This window comes from Zingiber officinale, chromosome 4A, assembly GCF_018446385.1.
Source record: "Zingiber officinale cultivar Zhangliang chromosome 4A, Zo_v1.1, whole genome shotgun sequence".
Lineage (NCBI taxonomy): Eukaryota > Viridiplantae > Streptophyta > Magnoliopsida > Zingiberales > Zingiberaceae > Zingiber > Zingiber officinale.
This window is the reverse complement of record NC_055992.1, coordinates 73,932,128-73,950,954: the sequence shown is the minus strand read 5'-3', so window position 1 is coordinate 73,950,954 and position 18,827 is coordinate 73,932,128. Positions and strand designations below refer to the sequence as shown.

The following is an 18,827-nucleotide window of genomic DNA, read 5'->3' as shown; positions in this document are numbered from 1 at the left end:
GCCACACATAAATCAAATGTTTGTTTTCAATCCAAAAGCATGATGAGGCTCTTATTTGTTAGTTCTTTATTGAATTAAAACTTATCAAGGCAATCATTGTGGCATTCATCCAAGTTATAACCTAAATGTCTCATATTGTGGCATCTTTTATCTCATATACCTTAGATATGTACATTGCTAGACATTGGGTCTAGGTTTTATTGTCCACATCACAGATTTAGACTTTTCTAGTTTCAATTTGTTGTGGGTTCATAAGACATTATTCTTAAGTCAGTTTATGCAACAACCTAAGAAGTATAATTGGGAAGAAGCCTTTATAAAATACATTAATTGATCTCCAAAAAAAAGCATTATTTAAGAGAAGCACGGACACTTAAGAGGGAATCTTGTAACATTAAAAATAAAAATAAAATAAAATAATGTGATTAAACGATCTAGTGTCAAAGAACAATACAGAGCAACTAGTGCCTAAAACTGTGAGATTTCTTGACTATCTCGGTAATGTGTGTAAATCATGGATATGTTTTCGGTATCATTTAGCATATATTTATTGCATTACATGAGCATATTTTGCATAAATTCCTAGCTTTTGCATTATTTTCATCTTTTTAGTTCAGATAACTACTCTTTATCTATTTTATTGATAGGACATAAAGATCTTGGCATTGGAGCTTTTTTGGAGACGAAAAGATAAAGGAGTAGCATTACAAAATGATCCATGACCTGATTGTTGTCATCGCCATGGACCATCCATGGAAGCAAAATTGGCATTGGAGCAGCATCTAGGGCTTCCAGCAAGGAACACGGCCAACCCGTGGCACTTGCCATGGTCATGTTCCATCCGGGATTTTGGCGAGAAGTTTTCCAGCATGATCCATGGCCAGCCCATGGTGCCTACCATGGCTATGGATCACTAAGTTTTGATGACAGCGCTCCTCTGGATTTTAGGAAATTCTGTTATATTTTGGAAACTTTTGGAGGTTATAAAAGCAACTAGAGAGTGTTGGTTTGAAGTATCGTGGGGTTCTCGTGACATAAGACCCCAAAAGAGAGTCGTCTTCGAAGAGATCCAAGAAGCCTAGAGATTTCAGCCAATAAGAGCACGTGGAGATCAACCAGAGATGTCAACGACATCTACAAACTAAGGGGGCGTTTGGTTTAGGGGAATAAGAGTGGGGAATGGGAATGAGAATCATTGATTGTCATTGTTAATGTTTGGATTATAGGAATAGGAATAAGGGAATGAATCCTTAAAATTGAGTAATAACTCATTCCCATGTACCTCCCCTTCAATGAGCCATTACCCTATTTTCATCAATCAAAATATTCTCTTATTTCAAAAATACCCTTGACCTAAAACTAAAATTTTCTCCCTTAATATCAAATATCAAAATTTATTTATTTATTTTTTCTTCATATCACTTCTCTCTCCTTGTTCTCTCTCATAATTTTATCACACACTTTCTCTCTCCTATCACATTCTCTTTCCTCATTTTTCTCATTACACTTTCTCTCTCATCATACTTTCTCTCTCCTCAATCTCTTCCATCACACTCTCTTCCTTTTTTTTCATCATACTTTCTCTCTCCGCAATCTCTCCCATCACTCTCTTTTCTCTTTTTTTTCTCATCACACTTTCTCTCTCCTCAATCTCTCTTGTCACACTCCCTCCTTTTTTTTTCCTCAACACACTTTCTCTCTCATCATCTCTCCCATCACACTCACTGTTCTCTTTTTTTCTTATCATACTTTCTCTCTCCTCAATCTCTCTTATCACACACTCTCTCTCCCCTCATTTTTTCTCATTACATTTTCTATCTATTCATTCTCTCCCATCATAATTTCTCTCACATCATATTTTATCTCTCATCATGCTCTCTTCTATCACACTCTCTTTTCTCATTTTCTCTCATCACACTTTCTCTCTCTTCATTCTTTCTCATCACATTTTCTCTCTCATCATAATTTCTCTCTCATCATACTTTCTCTCTCATCATTCTCTTTCATCATATTTTTCTCTCACATTCATCTTTCTCTCACATCTAATTTTTTTCTCTTATTTTCCTTTAAGGGTAAAAAAGGAAATATTGATTTATTCCGATAGAAAGTATGCAACTAACCAAACATTACTTTTAAAAGTGATATCCATGCTCATACACATTCCCATTCCACAATACAATCATTCCCATTCCGATTCTCATTCCCATGCTCATACCAAACGCCCCCTAAGTTCTTTTTGTACTTTGATCTCTACTTTAAATTATAGAATGTTTCTTTTGATGTCTTGTTTTTGTATCTCCATCGTGATGGAGTCATCTCCTTAATTCTAGTATTAGGAGAGTTGACAATTGTAGTTTGTTATTTTTCTCTTTTATCACATGATATATTTGATTTTTGATGCAGTTTTTAACATACTTACCATACTAATATATATTAACGTATGTTAGCATATATCATTGTTTAAAATCTTGAGTCATATTATGGTTTCGATCCATGACCAGAATAATATGATTTCGAAATTATATCATATCACACAGATATGGTTTTGATATTTTTTTAAATATAAAATATATTAACTAAAAATTATTTATCATACAACAACACCAACCAAGCCTTTTCCCACTAGGTGGGGTCGACTGTATGAATCCTTTTATGCCATTGAACCCTATCTTCTATTATATTATCATCTATATTTAAATAAATTTTATCTTGTTTTATTGTTGCTAACCAAGTCTTTTTTGGTCGTCCTCTTCCTCGTTTGATATGCATGTTTATCATGGTTTTACATCGCCTAACTGGAGCATTTATTGGTCGTCTAAGTACATGTCCGTACCATCTTAAACGTGTCTCTCGGAGTTTGTCCTCAATAGATGCAACTCTGACTTTCTCTCTAATGCTCTCATTCCTTATTTTGTCCATCTTCGTATGTCCACACATCCACCTTAACATCCTCATCTCTGCAACTCTCATCTTATGCTCATGTGCTCGAGTCATAGCCCAACATTCAGCTCCATATAACATAGCAGGTCTAACTGCGGTTTTATAGAACTTACCTTTAAGTTTAAGAGGTACTTTACGGTCACATAAAACACCCAACGCTCCCCTCCATTTCACCCATCCTGCTTGTATTATATGTAAGACATCTCTCTCAGTCCCTCCATCATTTTGTAAAAATGATCCTAAATATTTAAATCTCTCGATTCCGAGCAACTCGTCCTCTCCTATCTTAACAATTGTTTCATTACTTCTAATATTGCTAAACTTAAATTCCATATATTCTGTCTTTAATCTACTAAGCTTAAAACCTTTCCCTTCTAGTGTTTCCCTCCAAGATTCAAGCTTAGCATTTATTCCTTCACGTGTCTCATCTACCAAAATAATATCATCTGCAAACAACATGCACCATCTTGAATGTGCGCAGTGAGTTCATCCATAATTAGTGTAAAAGATAGGGACTTAGGGCTGATCCTTGATGTAACCCTATCTTATTGGAAATACTTGAGTTATTCCGCCTGGAGTCTTTACTCTGGTCGTTACATCCTCATACATATCCTTAATTAGTTCAATATATGTTACGTTAACACCTCTCTTTTCTAAAATTCTCCATATAATTTCTCGGACTCTATCATAAGCTTTTTTAAGTCAATGAATACCTTATATTAATTGCTCGATTTTTCAATTAATTGTCTAAGGAGATGTATAACTTCTATTATCGACCTTCCAGGCATGAACCCAAATTGATTTGTCGTCACTTTGGTCTCCTTCCTTAATCTTTTCTATTACTTTTCTCCAAAGTTTCATAGTATGACTCATTAGTTTAATACCCCTATAATTTGCACAATTTTGTACGTCTCCTTGTTCTTATATAAGGGAACTAGAGTACTTATCCTCCATTGATCAGGCATTCTTTTCGTTTTCAATACCATGTTAAATAATTTTGTAAGTCATTCAATACCTTGTTTCCCTAAGCACTTCCATACCTCTATCGAATATCATCCGGTCCAACGGCTTTTCCATTGTCATCTCATTTAAAGTTTGTTTTACTTTTAAAATTTGAATTATACGATAAAATTTTAAATTTCTATGCTCATTTAATCTACTTAAATTACCTAAATTAAGTTAGTCACCTAAACCTTTCATTAAAAAGTTGCTGAAAATACCTCTTCCACCACTCTTTTATTTTTCCATCGTTTACTAGTACCCTATTACATTCATCTTTAATACATCTTATTTGGATAAGATCTCTTGTATTCCTTTTCTCACTTTATATATTCTATAAATGTCTTTTTCCCCTTCTTTTGTATCTAATTTTTGATATAATCATTCAAAAGTTTTATTTTTTTACTTCATTCACTACTCTCTTAGCTTCTTTTTTGGTTATTGTATATTTTTTAGATTTTCTTCGTTCTTATAAATATATAATTTCTTATAAGTTATTCATTTTTTCTTCACTTTCTCTTATACTTTCTCATTCCACTACTAAGATTTCTTACTTAGTGGTGCATGTCACTTTGATTCACAGAGTACACTTTTAGCTACTATTTTCAATTTTGATACCATCTTATCCCATGTTATATTAAAGTCATCGTATATTTCACCTAATGCTTGTACTTCTACCTTCTCCTTAAATATATTTTGTTTCCCATCCTTTAACTTCCACTACTTAATTCTAGAATGTATATATTTTCTTCTATTGATCTATGTTTAGGCGTATATCCAACACTACTACCCTATGTTGGGTAGTTAAGCTTTCTCCAGGGATGACTTTGCAATCTTTACAAATCTTTCTATCCTTCTTCCTAACAACTTGCGATTTATTATTCCCACTTTGAACGTGATTAAGTGTTCTTCTCTTTTAAAAACGTATTAGCTAATATAAGGTCATATGCTATCGCAAAATCTAATATAGTTTTCCTTCCTCATTCCTCGTTTCAAACCCATAACTTCATATACTCTCTCATATTCCTCATTTTCACTCCGATACGCCCATTTAGATCACCTCCTATTGAAATCATTTCATTTGGTGGGATATTTTGTAATATTTCATCTAAGTCCTCCCAAAACCTTAATTTGGTAGCTTCATCTAATCCTACTTGTGGTGCATATACGCTAATTATGTTCATAGTTTCTTTCGCCACTATTATCTTAAGGGCTATAATTCTATCCCCTTTTCTAACTACTCCTACAACTTCATCCTTTAACAAACTATCTACAATGATACCCACTCCATTTCTTGCTTTACTCTTTCCAGTGTACCATAACTTAAAACCCGAGCTCTCTATCATCTTTGCCTTCTCGCCTATCCATTTTGTCTCTTGTACACACAAAATACTAATTTTTCTCCTAATCATCATATCTACTACCTCCATTGATTTACCAGTGAGAGTTCCTATATTCCATGTTCCAAATCTTAGATTATTAGTTTTCCTATCATATTTGTTCTTATCTAACCTATGGTGTGAGAACTTTTGCCTATTTAACACTACACCCAAGTTCTCATGGAGATATAGCAGTCGGACCCTGTAACGCGAACTCTTGCATATTTATCACTACACCCGAGTTCTGGAGATCTAGCGGTCCTTGCCGAGACGTTACAGTCGGACCCTGCAACGCATTCCTTCCGGGGAACAACCTAGCATTAGCACAAAAGTTTAATGGATGCATTCATTGAATATTTGCCATAGTTTGACGCTGGCTAGCAACCTAACGCAACCCTCCTTTATCCGGGCTTGGGATCGGCCATGACCGGTCATCATGGGCGGAGTTAAAATAAAAAAAATATATATATATATATATATTTATCATAAATATTTAAAAATAAAAAATATATATAACATATTTTTTTTTAAAAAAAAAGAAAAAATATAGAGATAAATAAATAAATACATAAAATTAGTATTATATATTTTTAGAATACAAATAAATAAAATATATAGTTAATTAGATAATTTTATTATGATTTAATTAAGTCATTTTAGATTATTTCTATCATAAATAGGAGTTAATTAAGATAATCAACTTAAATTTTAATTAAAAACCCCTGCCCCTCTCACGTGGCCTCGGGAGTTGCGCGATTCCTCCGCAGTATTTTTAAAATAGAAAATATAATAATTAAAAATAAAACATTTTAAAATAAAAAATAACTTTTTAAAAAAATATGGACAAATAAATAATTTATTATATATTTTTAGGTCACATAAGCCTTCTGCGGTGACTGTGGGGCTCGCGTGATACCTCCGCGACTACCGATGGGCCTGGTGTTGAGTGGTGCAAGTGTTAGTTGGTCGATGGAATGAAATGTTTCGTTCGTTTCGATCGGCTCGACACAATATTTTAATCCATGGCATATATGTAAGACGAAAGGGGAAGGACTCGAAAGTGAACTCTAATCTTGGACCTATAAGACCTAGACTTGAAGATTTGTTCACAAAAGTAGTCGAAACTCTCTCAAGGATACCATTGGCTATCACAAAGCCTAAAAGGTCTACCCCTATTCGGTTACCACGAAAGTAGAGACCGCACTAGGGAAAATACATTGGTGTTCTTTTGAAATGGAGCATCGTGTACGTTTGGATAAACCTCCTTCAAACACTACATTATCAACAAACATCGTGGTGAAATTGAAGCCCTATGATTGTCTCTAAAATTGATTTTCTCCCCGCTTTTAATTCAGCTTTCTTAATTTACTTGCTTTCACAACAATTCTCTCAATTTGATTCATCTAGATAGTCTTCAACATAAACTGAAAGTCAACTTATAGCACCAGAACTATCACTGCGGGAGTCTTATTTATGATACTAAATTGAGTAGAGGGTGCAAGGTGAAAGGGCGCGAGCAGCCCTGTGAAGATCGATAGCTAGAATATACAAGGCCTCAATAAAGGCCTCAAACAAAAAGGACCGGAGAACTTCCTTTGTAACAACAAATTGGTAGTGTTAGGAGTGCTAGAAACTAAATTTTCAATACTGAGTTATCAAAAATTGAAATTGAGAAAAAAAATTGAAATTGAGACGGTTCAACAATTTCAGATGGAACAACTGGATGTTCTAGATGGTTGGAGTAGGATATTGTTGATATGGGATGAACGAAGGGTCGAACTTGAGATGCAAGAATGGCATGATCAGTTTGTACATTGTAAAGTGACCTACAAAGTGACACAGACTCATAGTTGTCACTTTTGTATATGGTAGATTGACTACTATCGGAAGGAGACCATTATGCAAAAACTTGCAATGTCTATTAGATGATATGATTTTGCCTTGGGTTGTTCTAGGCAAGATTTAAAATTTTGACCCATGCCGAGGTTTCCGTCTCAGACCGGAACAATACGGTTTTAGTATTGTATCGTGCTATGCTGATATAGTTTTGGTATTTTTTTTAATTTCTATATAGTAATTATAAGATAAATATGCTTATAATGTATATAAAAATAAGTTGTATATTGATTTTGTATAAATTCTTAATTATTGAACAACTTGATATTGTTAGAAAAAATAATTAAAAATAGTTTTATTTAAATAAAATTGAAATATCAATAACTCGAATTAAAATAGATCTATCTATAATAATCATAATAATATCTATAATAATAAGTATATAAATTAATACAATATATTACTTTATATAATTATATAAATAACTACTTATTTAATTAATTATTAATTAAATAATATGTATTTTAAATAGTAAAAAATATCAAGTAAAAAAAATATAAAAAAAATAACAAAATATCAGAATATAAATATAATTTATTAGAATTTATTTTAAAATTTTTTATACTTTTTTAAAAAAATTAAATGAAATTTAAAATAATACAAAATAATAATAATAAATATATAAAATATAAATAAGAATTATTATATTTTTAAATTTTTAAATGAAATTTAAAACATTAAAAAAATTAGAATATTAATTAATAAAATAATTTTAAATATATTTTTATATATTTTATTAGAATAATTTAATTAGAGTTTATAAAAATCAATTCGAAATATCACATTCTTAGGAATTGTTTAAATTAATTAAATAAAATAATTAATTATCAGGAAAAGAAACTACGTCCCGTGATTGCCACGTAGGAGGGGGGCATCTAGCGTCGCCGGAAGGGTCGTCGAACGCTTCCCGCGATACATTCGGTGCCAAAAGCATTGCAGGATGCCTCCGTAAGCGTCCCGATGCTTCCAGCGCCACCGTAGGTTTCCCGCGACTCCTCCAGCGCCGCTAAAGGTGTCCGTGACTCCTCCGGCGCATCCGAGACCAGGACACCTTCTGTGCGAGTTTCGACCACCTGACAGAACGATACAAACCGTCCATGTTGGGCGGCATTTCATTCTATGGTTCTAGGAGATTTCAATGCTTATCTATCAATGATGGACAAGTTTGGAGGACTCCCTCTCTCACAAAACAATCTTTGTGAATTTCAGAACTTTGTTGCAGTGGCTTGAGGACTTAACCCGCACAGGTTGCAGATACACATGATCCAACGGTCACATGTTCAGTAAACTTGATCGAGCTTTAGTGAGCAGGCGTTGCCGAGAGGTTGAGTTACAAAGTTTTGCTACCTTCACACCTCCGGGTTGTCTATTAGATCATTCGGCCTACATCGTCTCCATTCTAAACAGTGACATTCAAATTCTTAAGCCTTTCAAGTTTTTTAATATGTAGGTCAAGCACAACACCTACTCAAAGATAGTTAAAACTAAGTGGATATCCTACAAGCAGCAGATTGAACAAAGAACAATGTAATACAGAATTATGCAGGTTTTGAAACTTTTGAAAACAGACTTAAGAACTCTGAATGCTATGCAATTTCAACACATTTCAACACGAGCAACAGTTGCACGACTAGATTGGAGGAGGTCTAAGAAGATGGACTGCCCTATGGCACTATGGATGTCAATTACATAGAAATCCAACATGCTGCAACTAGTTTAAATGTTGTTGAACACAGTTTCTGCCTACAACGTGCCAAGCTAGGGTATTTCAACAGGTAGATTGTAACTCTTCTTTTTTTCATGTGCTTGTAAAAAGGAATAACAAACGCAATGAAATCACAGCAGTGGAGTGGGAGGATGGCCATCTTACTAAATCATTTGGAGAGGTTACCGAAGTATTTACTAATTATTTTTAGAACCAACTTGGCACAGAGGTGGACAGGACATCTTTCTTGCACTTTGGTCAGTTTATTCAAATGGCATGACATGGCCAGCTAGTCCGATTTCCAATGGCTGATGAGATAAAGGAGGAGCTCTTTGACATAGATCAGTGTGCCCCAGGCTCAAATGGCTATGGGTCGCGATTTTTTAAGTAATCTTGGGACATTATTGGAGGAGATTTTTTAAATGCACTCATGGAATTTTCCAAAGCTACTTAAAAAATGGAACCATATTTTGAATTCCCCAGTCTCGAAGTCTTCTCATGCCATTAAAGTGACGGAATATAGACCTATATCCTGTCTTCTACAAGGTCATCGCAAAGTTATTAGCAAGTCATCTTGCAAATATTATGGACAAGTTTCTGCACCAGGCACAAGCTGCAATTGTGAAGGGTCGACTCATTACAGATAACATCCACTTGGCTCAGGTGTTTTTCAAGAAATATAACCGAAAAGATTATCTCCAAGGTGCATTATGAAGATTGACCTGCAAAAGGCTTTTGACTCAATCCACTAAGATTTCTTGAAGGAAACTCTTCTTGGGTTGCAATTTCTAGGGAAGTTTATAGATTGAATTATGGAATGTGTAACCACTACCTCATACTCACTTGCCATTAATGGTGGGACCTTTGGGCGATTTAGGGAGCTAGGGGTTACGACTAAGAGACCCATTGTCACCATATCTATTTGGAATTTGTATAGAAATTTTTGGGAGACAAATCCAGCAATGCATAGTTGGTTCGCCATTTCAGTTTCACGCTCAGCGTGCACCTTTGGGACTAACTCACCTAGCTTATGTTAATAATCTCCTATTCAATAAAGGTGATGAGAATTCGGTTGCTACATTATCTTCTTGTTTGCACGAATTTGGGGAAGTAGCTGGTCTTCGAGTTAACATACTAAAATCCTACATCTATTTGGCTGGAGTTGAGGATAGGGTCCACACCATCACAGGCTTTCAAGAGGGAGCTATGCCATTTAGATATCTTGGGATTCCTCTTGCAGCTGAGCGGCTTCGTATCTCGAATTACAGCCCTCTCCTTGACTCCTTGGCCTGGCGTGTTAATGGATGGCCAAGGCACACTCTATCTTATGCAGGAAAGGCGCAACTTTTTCCCTCGGTTCTTCAAGGTGTGGAATGTTTCTGGATGTCATCTTGCCCGTGCCTCTAGGGATCATATACTGTATATATAGCATTTGCAGGTGTTTCATGTGGACATCTAAGCATCCTCCAGTTTCTTGGGCTGATATATATAAACTAAAGGAGGAAGGAGGCTTGGGATTCCGAGAGTTAACGAGTTGAAAATTAACTCTACTAGCTAAGGTACTTTGGCGAATTAGGTGAAAGTCGATGCTCTTTGTATCAAATGAATCTGCCACAAGTATCTGAGACATGCAAATGTGTGGTCCTAGGAAGTAGCCTCTACAGACTCCCCCTTGATTAAGAGGCTACTACTGATACGGGACTGAATTCTTTCGGAGGCGGGCTCGTCGGCTGCTGCTAAACAAAGACTAGTCAGTTGGTTCACACAAGATGGCGGAATCGCTCAGGCATATAACTTCTTTAGACACTCTAGTCTAAAGAAGGTATGGGCACGAACGGTGTGGAAGATTTACTTGCAGCCTAGTCATGCTACCACTTGATGGATGTTAGCCTTAGGGTGTCTTCGCACCAGAGACATACAGGAGTATTTGGAGGACTAGACGTGTGTATTTTGTTGACAAGTGTTGAAGACACAAGAGCATTTGTTTTTTGGGTGCCCCACTATTACTGAGTTATGGAGGAGGGTCTGGCTTTATATGTGGCAAGAGATGTCCACTTTTAGACAAACTCTAAGGGTGTTTGAAAGATGTTACCGTGAGAATAGGGTATTAATAAAGGTTTGGTGCTTGGCTTTGTCTTCGTTAATAAAGCTAGAAATAAAGGTATTTTTGAGGATGAGCAATTGAATGTTGAGAGGATTGTTAGGAGTTTGAGTATACATGTATTAAGGCATTTAGAGGTGTACTCTGATCTAATGCTGTGTCGGACATAAGATGAAGATATGTATCTTCTTTTTCTCTTCATACAATTCTACATGGTATCAGAGCAAGAGGGCGTAAATATGAATTTGAAAGCAGCCATGGTTGGCTCTTGCTCGACATCTTTGGATGCTAGGAGTGAGGTGATGCCTTTGGAGGCAAATGCCCAACTGATGGCTGGTTTTCTTTCTGACAACTCTATTGGCTCTCTCCATATTACCCTTCATAAACTGAATGGAAAAAATTATCTTGAGTGGTCTCAGACAGTGCAGTTGGCAATAGACGGTAAAGGAAAACTTGGATATCTAAATGGTGAAATCAAACCCCCAACCACAATGGATCCAAAATTCAAGCAGTGGCGGTCTCAAAATTCTATGGTCACTGCTTGGTTAATCAACTCTATAGATCCTGTGATTGGAAAGTCATTTATATTCTTACCCACAGCTCGAGATGTGTAGGAGGCTGTTAGAGAAACTTATTCGGATTTGGACAATCATTCTCAATTTTTCGAATTGAAGCCCTTGCCCCCTCTGAGAGAAGTTTTTTTAGAAGTACATAGAGAAGAAGCAAGAAGACATGTGATGCTAAAAAATGTTCTTGAATCAAAACTAGAAATAGAGGTGTCCGTTCTTGCAGTTCGTGGTACAGAATTTGAAGGAAATAGACAAGGAAAGCAAATGCCTTGGTGTGCCCATTGCAGAAAACTGTGCCACACTCGTGAAAACTATTGGAAGTTGCATGACAAATGGGAAGAGAAAATAGGGCAGTGATAACAAGTTAGGGAGAGAAAGTCGTGCCCTTCATGTGAACCATTCAGATCCGAAACAGCAATCTTCCTCAGAATCTTTTCCCTTCACTAAGGAACAAATGGAGTAATTAGGAAATTCTAACTCTTCATGTTCCCTTACTAAATCAAGTATTGTTCTCGTCAGTACCATTGCATGTATCAAATCTAATGGTTTCTGGATCTTAGATTCAGGTGTTACTGATCATATGACTGGTATTTCGCAATATTACTTTTTATATACACCAAGTGCAGGGAATAAAAAGGTCAAAATTGCAAATGGTTCCTTTGCTATTGTTGTAGGAAAAGGACTAGTACCTATTTCTCAAACTATAACATTGAAAGATGTTCTACACATTCCTACCCTTTCATACAATCTTCTATGCATCAGTAAATTCACCCATGATCATAATTGAAGAGCAAATTTTTGTTCCTCGTGTTGTGAATTTCAGGATTTAACCTCAGGAAAGATGATTGGGGATGCTAAACAAGATGGTGGGCTTTACCTCCTTAATGAAGGATAAATTATTGGAAGGCGAGACCATAAAACTTGTTTCAGCTCTATTTCTATTCCAAATAATAGTGAAATTTTGTTATGGCATTATAGATTGGGGCATCCTAATTTTCAATATTTAAAGTTGTTTCCCAAGCTATTTATGAATAAAGAGCAGTCAGTTTTTCAATGTGAGTTATGTGAATTAGCAAAACATCATCGATCTGTTTTTCAATCCCAATCAGCACCTTTCGCTATGATTCACAGTGATATTTGGGGACCTTCTAGAGTGACCACTCTTTCTGGAAAATATTAGTACATTATTTTCATTGATGATCATACTAGGGTCACATGGATTTTTTTTGCTAAAAGAAAAATCTAAGGCTGTAATGATGTTTAAAATTTTCTAAAACAAAGTTCAAACTCAATTTCAGAATCAGATAAAATTTTTTCAAAGTGATAATGGAACGGAATTCTTTAACAATGTATTGGGGAACATTTTTTTGCTGAGCAAGAAATTGTGCACCAAAGTTCATGTAATCATACACCTCAATAAAATGAGATTGCTGAAAGGAAAAGCAAACATCTCCTTGAAGTTGCTAGAGCCTTGAGTTTTACAACTAAGGTCCGTAAGTATCTTTTGGGGAGGAGCAGTTCACACAGCAACCTATTTGATTAATTGAATGTCAACCTGAAATTTGGCATTTAAAACTCCAATCCAGGTTTTCACAAAATTTTTTCCTAATTCTCAGTTAGTGACAAACATCCCTTTGAAAATCTTTGGAAAGGTTGCATTTGTTCATAATTTTGATCCTAGAAAATCAAAACTTGATCCAAAAGCACATAAATGCATTTTTGTGGGATACCCCACCAATCAAAAGGGTTACAAATGCTTTAATCCAGTTTCGAAAAAAATCTCTTTGGATGTCACCTTCCTTGAAGGAACTTCGTACCAAAACTCTCATCTTTAGGGGGAGAACAAAACTAATGAAGATGAATGTGTTGATAAATCTGACTTAACATTTGCACTTATTCCTAATGATGCCCAACCACTAAAAGTAAGTGAGGTAGAAAATGTGAAAAATATTGAATCTACTGACAAATAAGAATACTCTGTGATAATGTCATCTCAAAATGAGCAAGCTGAAACAATAGAAATGGATGTGAAACGATATAAAGGTCTTGTCTATTCAAAGAAAAAGAAAGACCCTAGTCCCGGCATCACCAAGAATCTAATCAGAGGTTCAATCATGAAATTCATGATTCACAAGGCCTTGATCTTCTAGGTAACTCTGAATCTATCTCTTCTAGTCAACTAAATCTTCCCATTGCTTTTAGGAAAGGTGTTAGATCTTCTAAAAAAATATCCACGGTCAAATTTTGTGTTATGAAAATATTTCACCTTCCTATTGGACATTTGTTTCACAATTTTCTAGTGTATTCATTCCTAATAGCATCTAGGAAACCCTAAATGTTCCTGAGTGGAGAAGCTATTTATAAGGAGATAAGAGCTTTGAAGAAGAATTCTACTTGGGAGAAAGTGGACCTACCTAATGGGAAGACAGTTGTTGATTGTAAGTGGGTATTTACGATGAAATACAACTCAGATGGATCCTTGGAGAGGTACAAGGCTCGCCTAATAGTTAAAGGGTTCACTTAGACTTATGGAGTAGACTACTACGAGACTTTTTCTCCAGTTGCTAAGTTAAACACAATACGAATACTTCTATCTATAGCTGCTAACCTTGATTGGCCATTGAATCAACTAGATGTGAAGAATGTATTCTTAAATGGGAACCTAGATGAGGAAGTTTATATGGAACCTCCATCGAATTCACTGAGAAATTTGGAAGTAAGGTGTGCAAGCTGAGAAGGTCTATATATGGACTCAAACAATCCCCCAGAGCTTGATTTGACAGATTTACAAGGTTTGTTAAAGGTCAAGGATATACTTAGGGCTAATCTAATCATACTCTATTAACTAAAAGATCCACCAAGACAAGATTTTAGTGTTGATTGTTTACGTGGACAACATAATATTAACCAGTGATGGTGCTGAAGAAGTAAGAAAATTGAAGTGAAGCTTAGCCAAAGAGTTCGAGATTAAAGACTTGGGCCAGCTAAAATATTTTCTTGGAATGGAAGTTGCAAGATCCATGAAGGGCATTGTGGTTTCACAATGGAAGTATATTCTGAATCTTTTAAAAGAAACTCGAATGAGTGGCTGCAAACCATCAGAAACTCCCATAGATGTTAATGTTAAGCTTGGAAAAGTCAAACAGAGAACTCCTGTAGATGTAGGAAGGTACCAAAGACTAGTTGGAAGGTTGATTTACTTATCACACACACACCCTAATATTGCCTTTGTTGTGAGTATGGTGAGTCAATTTCTGCACTCTCCATTTAAAGAGCACCTTGAAGCTGCGTATCAAATTCTCCGATATTTGAAAGAGGCTCCAGGAAAAGAACTTTTCTTTAGAAAAAATGACAAGAGAGGGATTAAGGTGTATACTAATGTTGATTGGGTAGGATTAATCACTAATAAGAGGTCAACTTAAGGGTGTTGTACATTTCTTTGGGGTAATTTAGTTTCTTGGAGAAGCAAGAAACAAAGTGCAGTTGTTGAGGCCGAGTTTAGATCTATGGCTCAAGGTGTTTGTGAGGTTCTTTAAATTAAGAAGATCCTAAGGAGATCTTACAAACGCAATTAACCTTCCTATGAAGCTATACTATGATAACAAGGCAGTGATCAACATTGCTCAAAATCCTTGTTGAAACAAGCATTTGAATTTAAGTCAACAAGTTGGGTATATGATAGATATTTTTGCACCAACCTGAAGGGGAGTGTTGATAGTATTAAAGAATATTCTAATTTGATTTAATTTGATAGATTAGGGAAGTAACATAAAAGGAAAGGATAGGTCAATCTGTGATTGAAAGAGATTTTTATTTTCCTTTTCTTTGTGACCTTCCTTTTCTAGTGTTTCCTGCATCCTCCTATTTTAGTTGGACTCTTTGTACATTATGAATAAGATGAAAATATGTATGTTCTTTTTCTCTTCATACAATTCTACAATGATCAACATCTATGTTGTTTTTTTTTTTTTGCTAGCACTAGATATCCGATTCTTCGGGCTAGCTAATCCTGAGAATGACCAGTCCGGCCCCATGAATATTTTCCACTAAATATCAGAGTAAATCCAGAAGTGCTCGCAATGACTTTGTCATTACACTAGAGGAAAGTTGGGAATCAAACAATGGGTACTTGGAGACTTCATGGGAGCCCTATCGCTATACCATAGACCAGGGGGCTGATCAACATCTATGTTGCAACTTGAGGGCAATGTTAGAGAGTATAAGATTTATCAAGGTAGATAAGGTTTATTTTACCTAGTCATAGCAAAAGAGAAATCTCTTTGAAATTTAAAACCACAATTCTAAACATTGTTCATCATGATATGAAAATTACAATTTTCCTCTTAACTTAACTCATTAAAGAAATCAGAAAATGATAAAATAAAAGTAAAAGCTCAAAAAACTAAAATATTGACAATAGATACATTGGAAAATCAACCTCCTAAGTGGCCTAAGATACCAACTTAAACAATGGATCTAACATGGTAAATAAAGTAGCTTAAATTTTGACTTGAATTTTGAAGATTTTTTCTTTGAAGAAAACTTCTTTTCCCTCGTAGCAATTTCTTGATCAGATGATAGGAGCAAATCATGATGTATAATGTGTTCATCTTCACAGATAATATTATAATGCTAATGAACGCATGGACTATATAATGCTATCAAATAGTAGAATCGATCAACAAAAGAAATACTTCCAAGGGTTGAAGCAACTATAAAGCCAACTTGGCTTGTCATACCAGTTTCCAAGCTGACTAATTTTAGCTGAAGGAAATTTGGCTTTCAATACAGGAGGAACATTTCCAGAAAATGCAGGAAGAACTGCATGGAGGATTGTTACAAGAATAATCATAAGATCACAAAAGCTGCAGAATAAGAAAACATACAGATCTACATGCAACCTACATATATAATCATGCTATGCATAGAAGTTCATCAACAATTTATGGTCACTGGATATGGAAAGAGGAAGAATGAACTTCAAACTAAATGAGACAACTGTTGACATTGAAATTTTCAAGCATTTCAAAAATATCATGAATCAGAAGCAATTTTCAAATTTATTTTTGAAAGTAATTGATCTTAAAAATTGTTGGAAATTTCAAAATTAACATTTTGAGGGTTCACGCGCTCAGCATTTTTGAAATCCTAGACATTATTTGGGAATTCCTAATCTAATTTATTGAACAAGATTTTCTCAAATTAATGGATCTAAATTGATTAAACTTTGTTTAATTTGATCTCAAGGAATTAATTAGATCTTGACACAAATTGCTATTACAGCTTACCATGATTATGAGATCTTGTAGATGGATGTCAAAACCAAGGTTCAAAATCTCGACCCGTGCCGAAGTTTCGATCCTAGACCGGAACGATACGGTTTCGGTATCGTATCATATCGTACCGATAGCATTTCAAAAAAAAAAGAAATATATATATATATATATATATATATATATATATATAAAAGGTTTGGTGGTATTAATTTTATGTAACTTGACCGCATACCTTTCTCAAAACTTCTGAAATAAAAAATAGATAATCTAAAGTATTTCCTAGACATAAATATCAAATATTCATATCAAAATATCAACAGAAATGTGTTTCGATTAGGAACCAAGAATCTAAAAAGTAGATAGCTAAATATGTTAATATTCATGATTTCAAATCTTGCTTATAAGGTAAAAAAAATATTATTTATACGGGTAAATTACCTCTGTGGCCCTTGAACTTTTTCAATCGCCTACTTTTGGCCCTCCAAACAAATCAACCATGCAACTTTTTTAACTGGTTACTTGTGGCCCCTCCGTCAAGTTTTTCTAAAAAGATATGAAACGTGCCTTCTACGTGCCTTTTAAAAGGGTAAAAGGCGTCCATGACCCACACGGTGTTCGACCAAAATCCCGTGGCCATCTTCGCAGTTTCCAAGGTGCTGCTTCCAGGGAGATCTTCGCCAGAGAGGCCACTACTAATGCGTCGCATTCCGCCCCACGCTTCCGCTGGACCCGGTTGGGCTACCACCACAGGGAGCGGAAGCGGTCGATTCACCACCAACGAGGCTGTCATCACTGCCAGGCGTCAACGAGGAGGTAACAGCGACAAGAGCAGTAGCCTTCTGCGGAAGGGTGTTGCTAGCACTGTGCTCTACAGCTTCGCTTTAGCTAATACTGCTACTAGTATGAGATATGTCGCATCTTCTATGTTTTACCCCTCTAAAAGGCACAAACTTGACGGAGGGGACACAAGTGACCAATTAAAAAAGTTGAATGGCTAACTTATTCAGAAAAAAAGTTGGAGGGCTAAAAGTAACTGATTGAAAAAGTTTAAGAGTCACAGAGGTAATTTGCCCTATCTATAATAACTATATAAATTAACATAAAGATCATAATTTATATTTAATAATTATATAAATTATTTATTAATTAATTTATATAATATATAATATAATTATATAATTATAGTTTATAAATATTCTAAATTATATATATATATATATAGTTTATATTGAATTCTAAAATCAAATTTATTTAAAAATTTTATATATTTATAAAAAAAATTTAACAATTATTTTTTTAGAATTATTTTAAATATTTTAAATATTTTTATAAAATTTTAATCTATTTTTAATTTATAAAAATAATTTAAAGTTTATTTTTAAAATTATTTTAAATTATATAACTATATATAATATAGATTATCTATTTTTTACTTTAATTTTTTTATATTTTTAATTAAAATATATATTATAATTATATTAATTAATTATCCGTTTAATTAATTATTTATTATTTTATATAATTATAATAATTAATTAGAAATTAGATATTATATATATAATATAATGATTTTAATTAACACATTTAATAAATCCTAACTTTTCCTCACCCTTCGCGATTCTCACAATTTTACCGCCGCACTCGATTTTGTTCGCCTCGCCACCTCACTGCCGCCTCACCACCATCGCAAGGCTCACGCGACAAGTTCGCCACGGCCGCAGGGCTCACGCGACGAGTCCGCTATGACCGTGGTGCTCGTGCGACAAGTCCGGCACGACCGCGGGGATAGCGCAATGCCTCTTCCATGGCCGCAAGGCTCGCACGATGCCTCTAAGGCTAGTCGTGGGCCTCGAAACTTACAAAGCGCCAGTGCCGGTTTCGGTGTGTGGGCGGAACGGTAAGTTTCGCTCCTTCCGCCCAGCACTGAACGAAATTTTAAACACTAGTCAAAACTGCATTCTG

The 18,827-nt window shown here is 35.0% G+C and overlaps 1 protein-coding gene across 3 annotated transcripts in view; it reads right to left on the bottom strand.

The window, feature by feature from the left end:
- The window catches only part of LOC121969990 (alpha-N-acetylglucosaminidase-like), a 104,324-nt gene that overhangs the window by 47,393 nt on the left and 38,104 nt on the right, over positions 1-18,827 (bottom strand). For all 3 annotated transcript variants that reach the window (XM_042520371.1, XM_042520373.1, XM_042520372.1), the window contains exon 7: positions 16,329-16,410. In XM_042520371.1, coding sequence (XP_042376305.1) covers positions 16,329-16,410 — 82 coding nt within the window. The remainder of the gene's footprint in view (positions 1-16,328; positions 16,411-18,827) is intronic.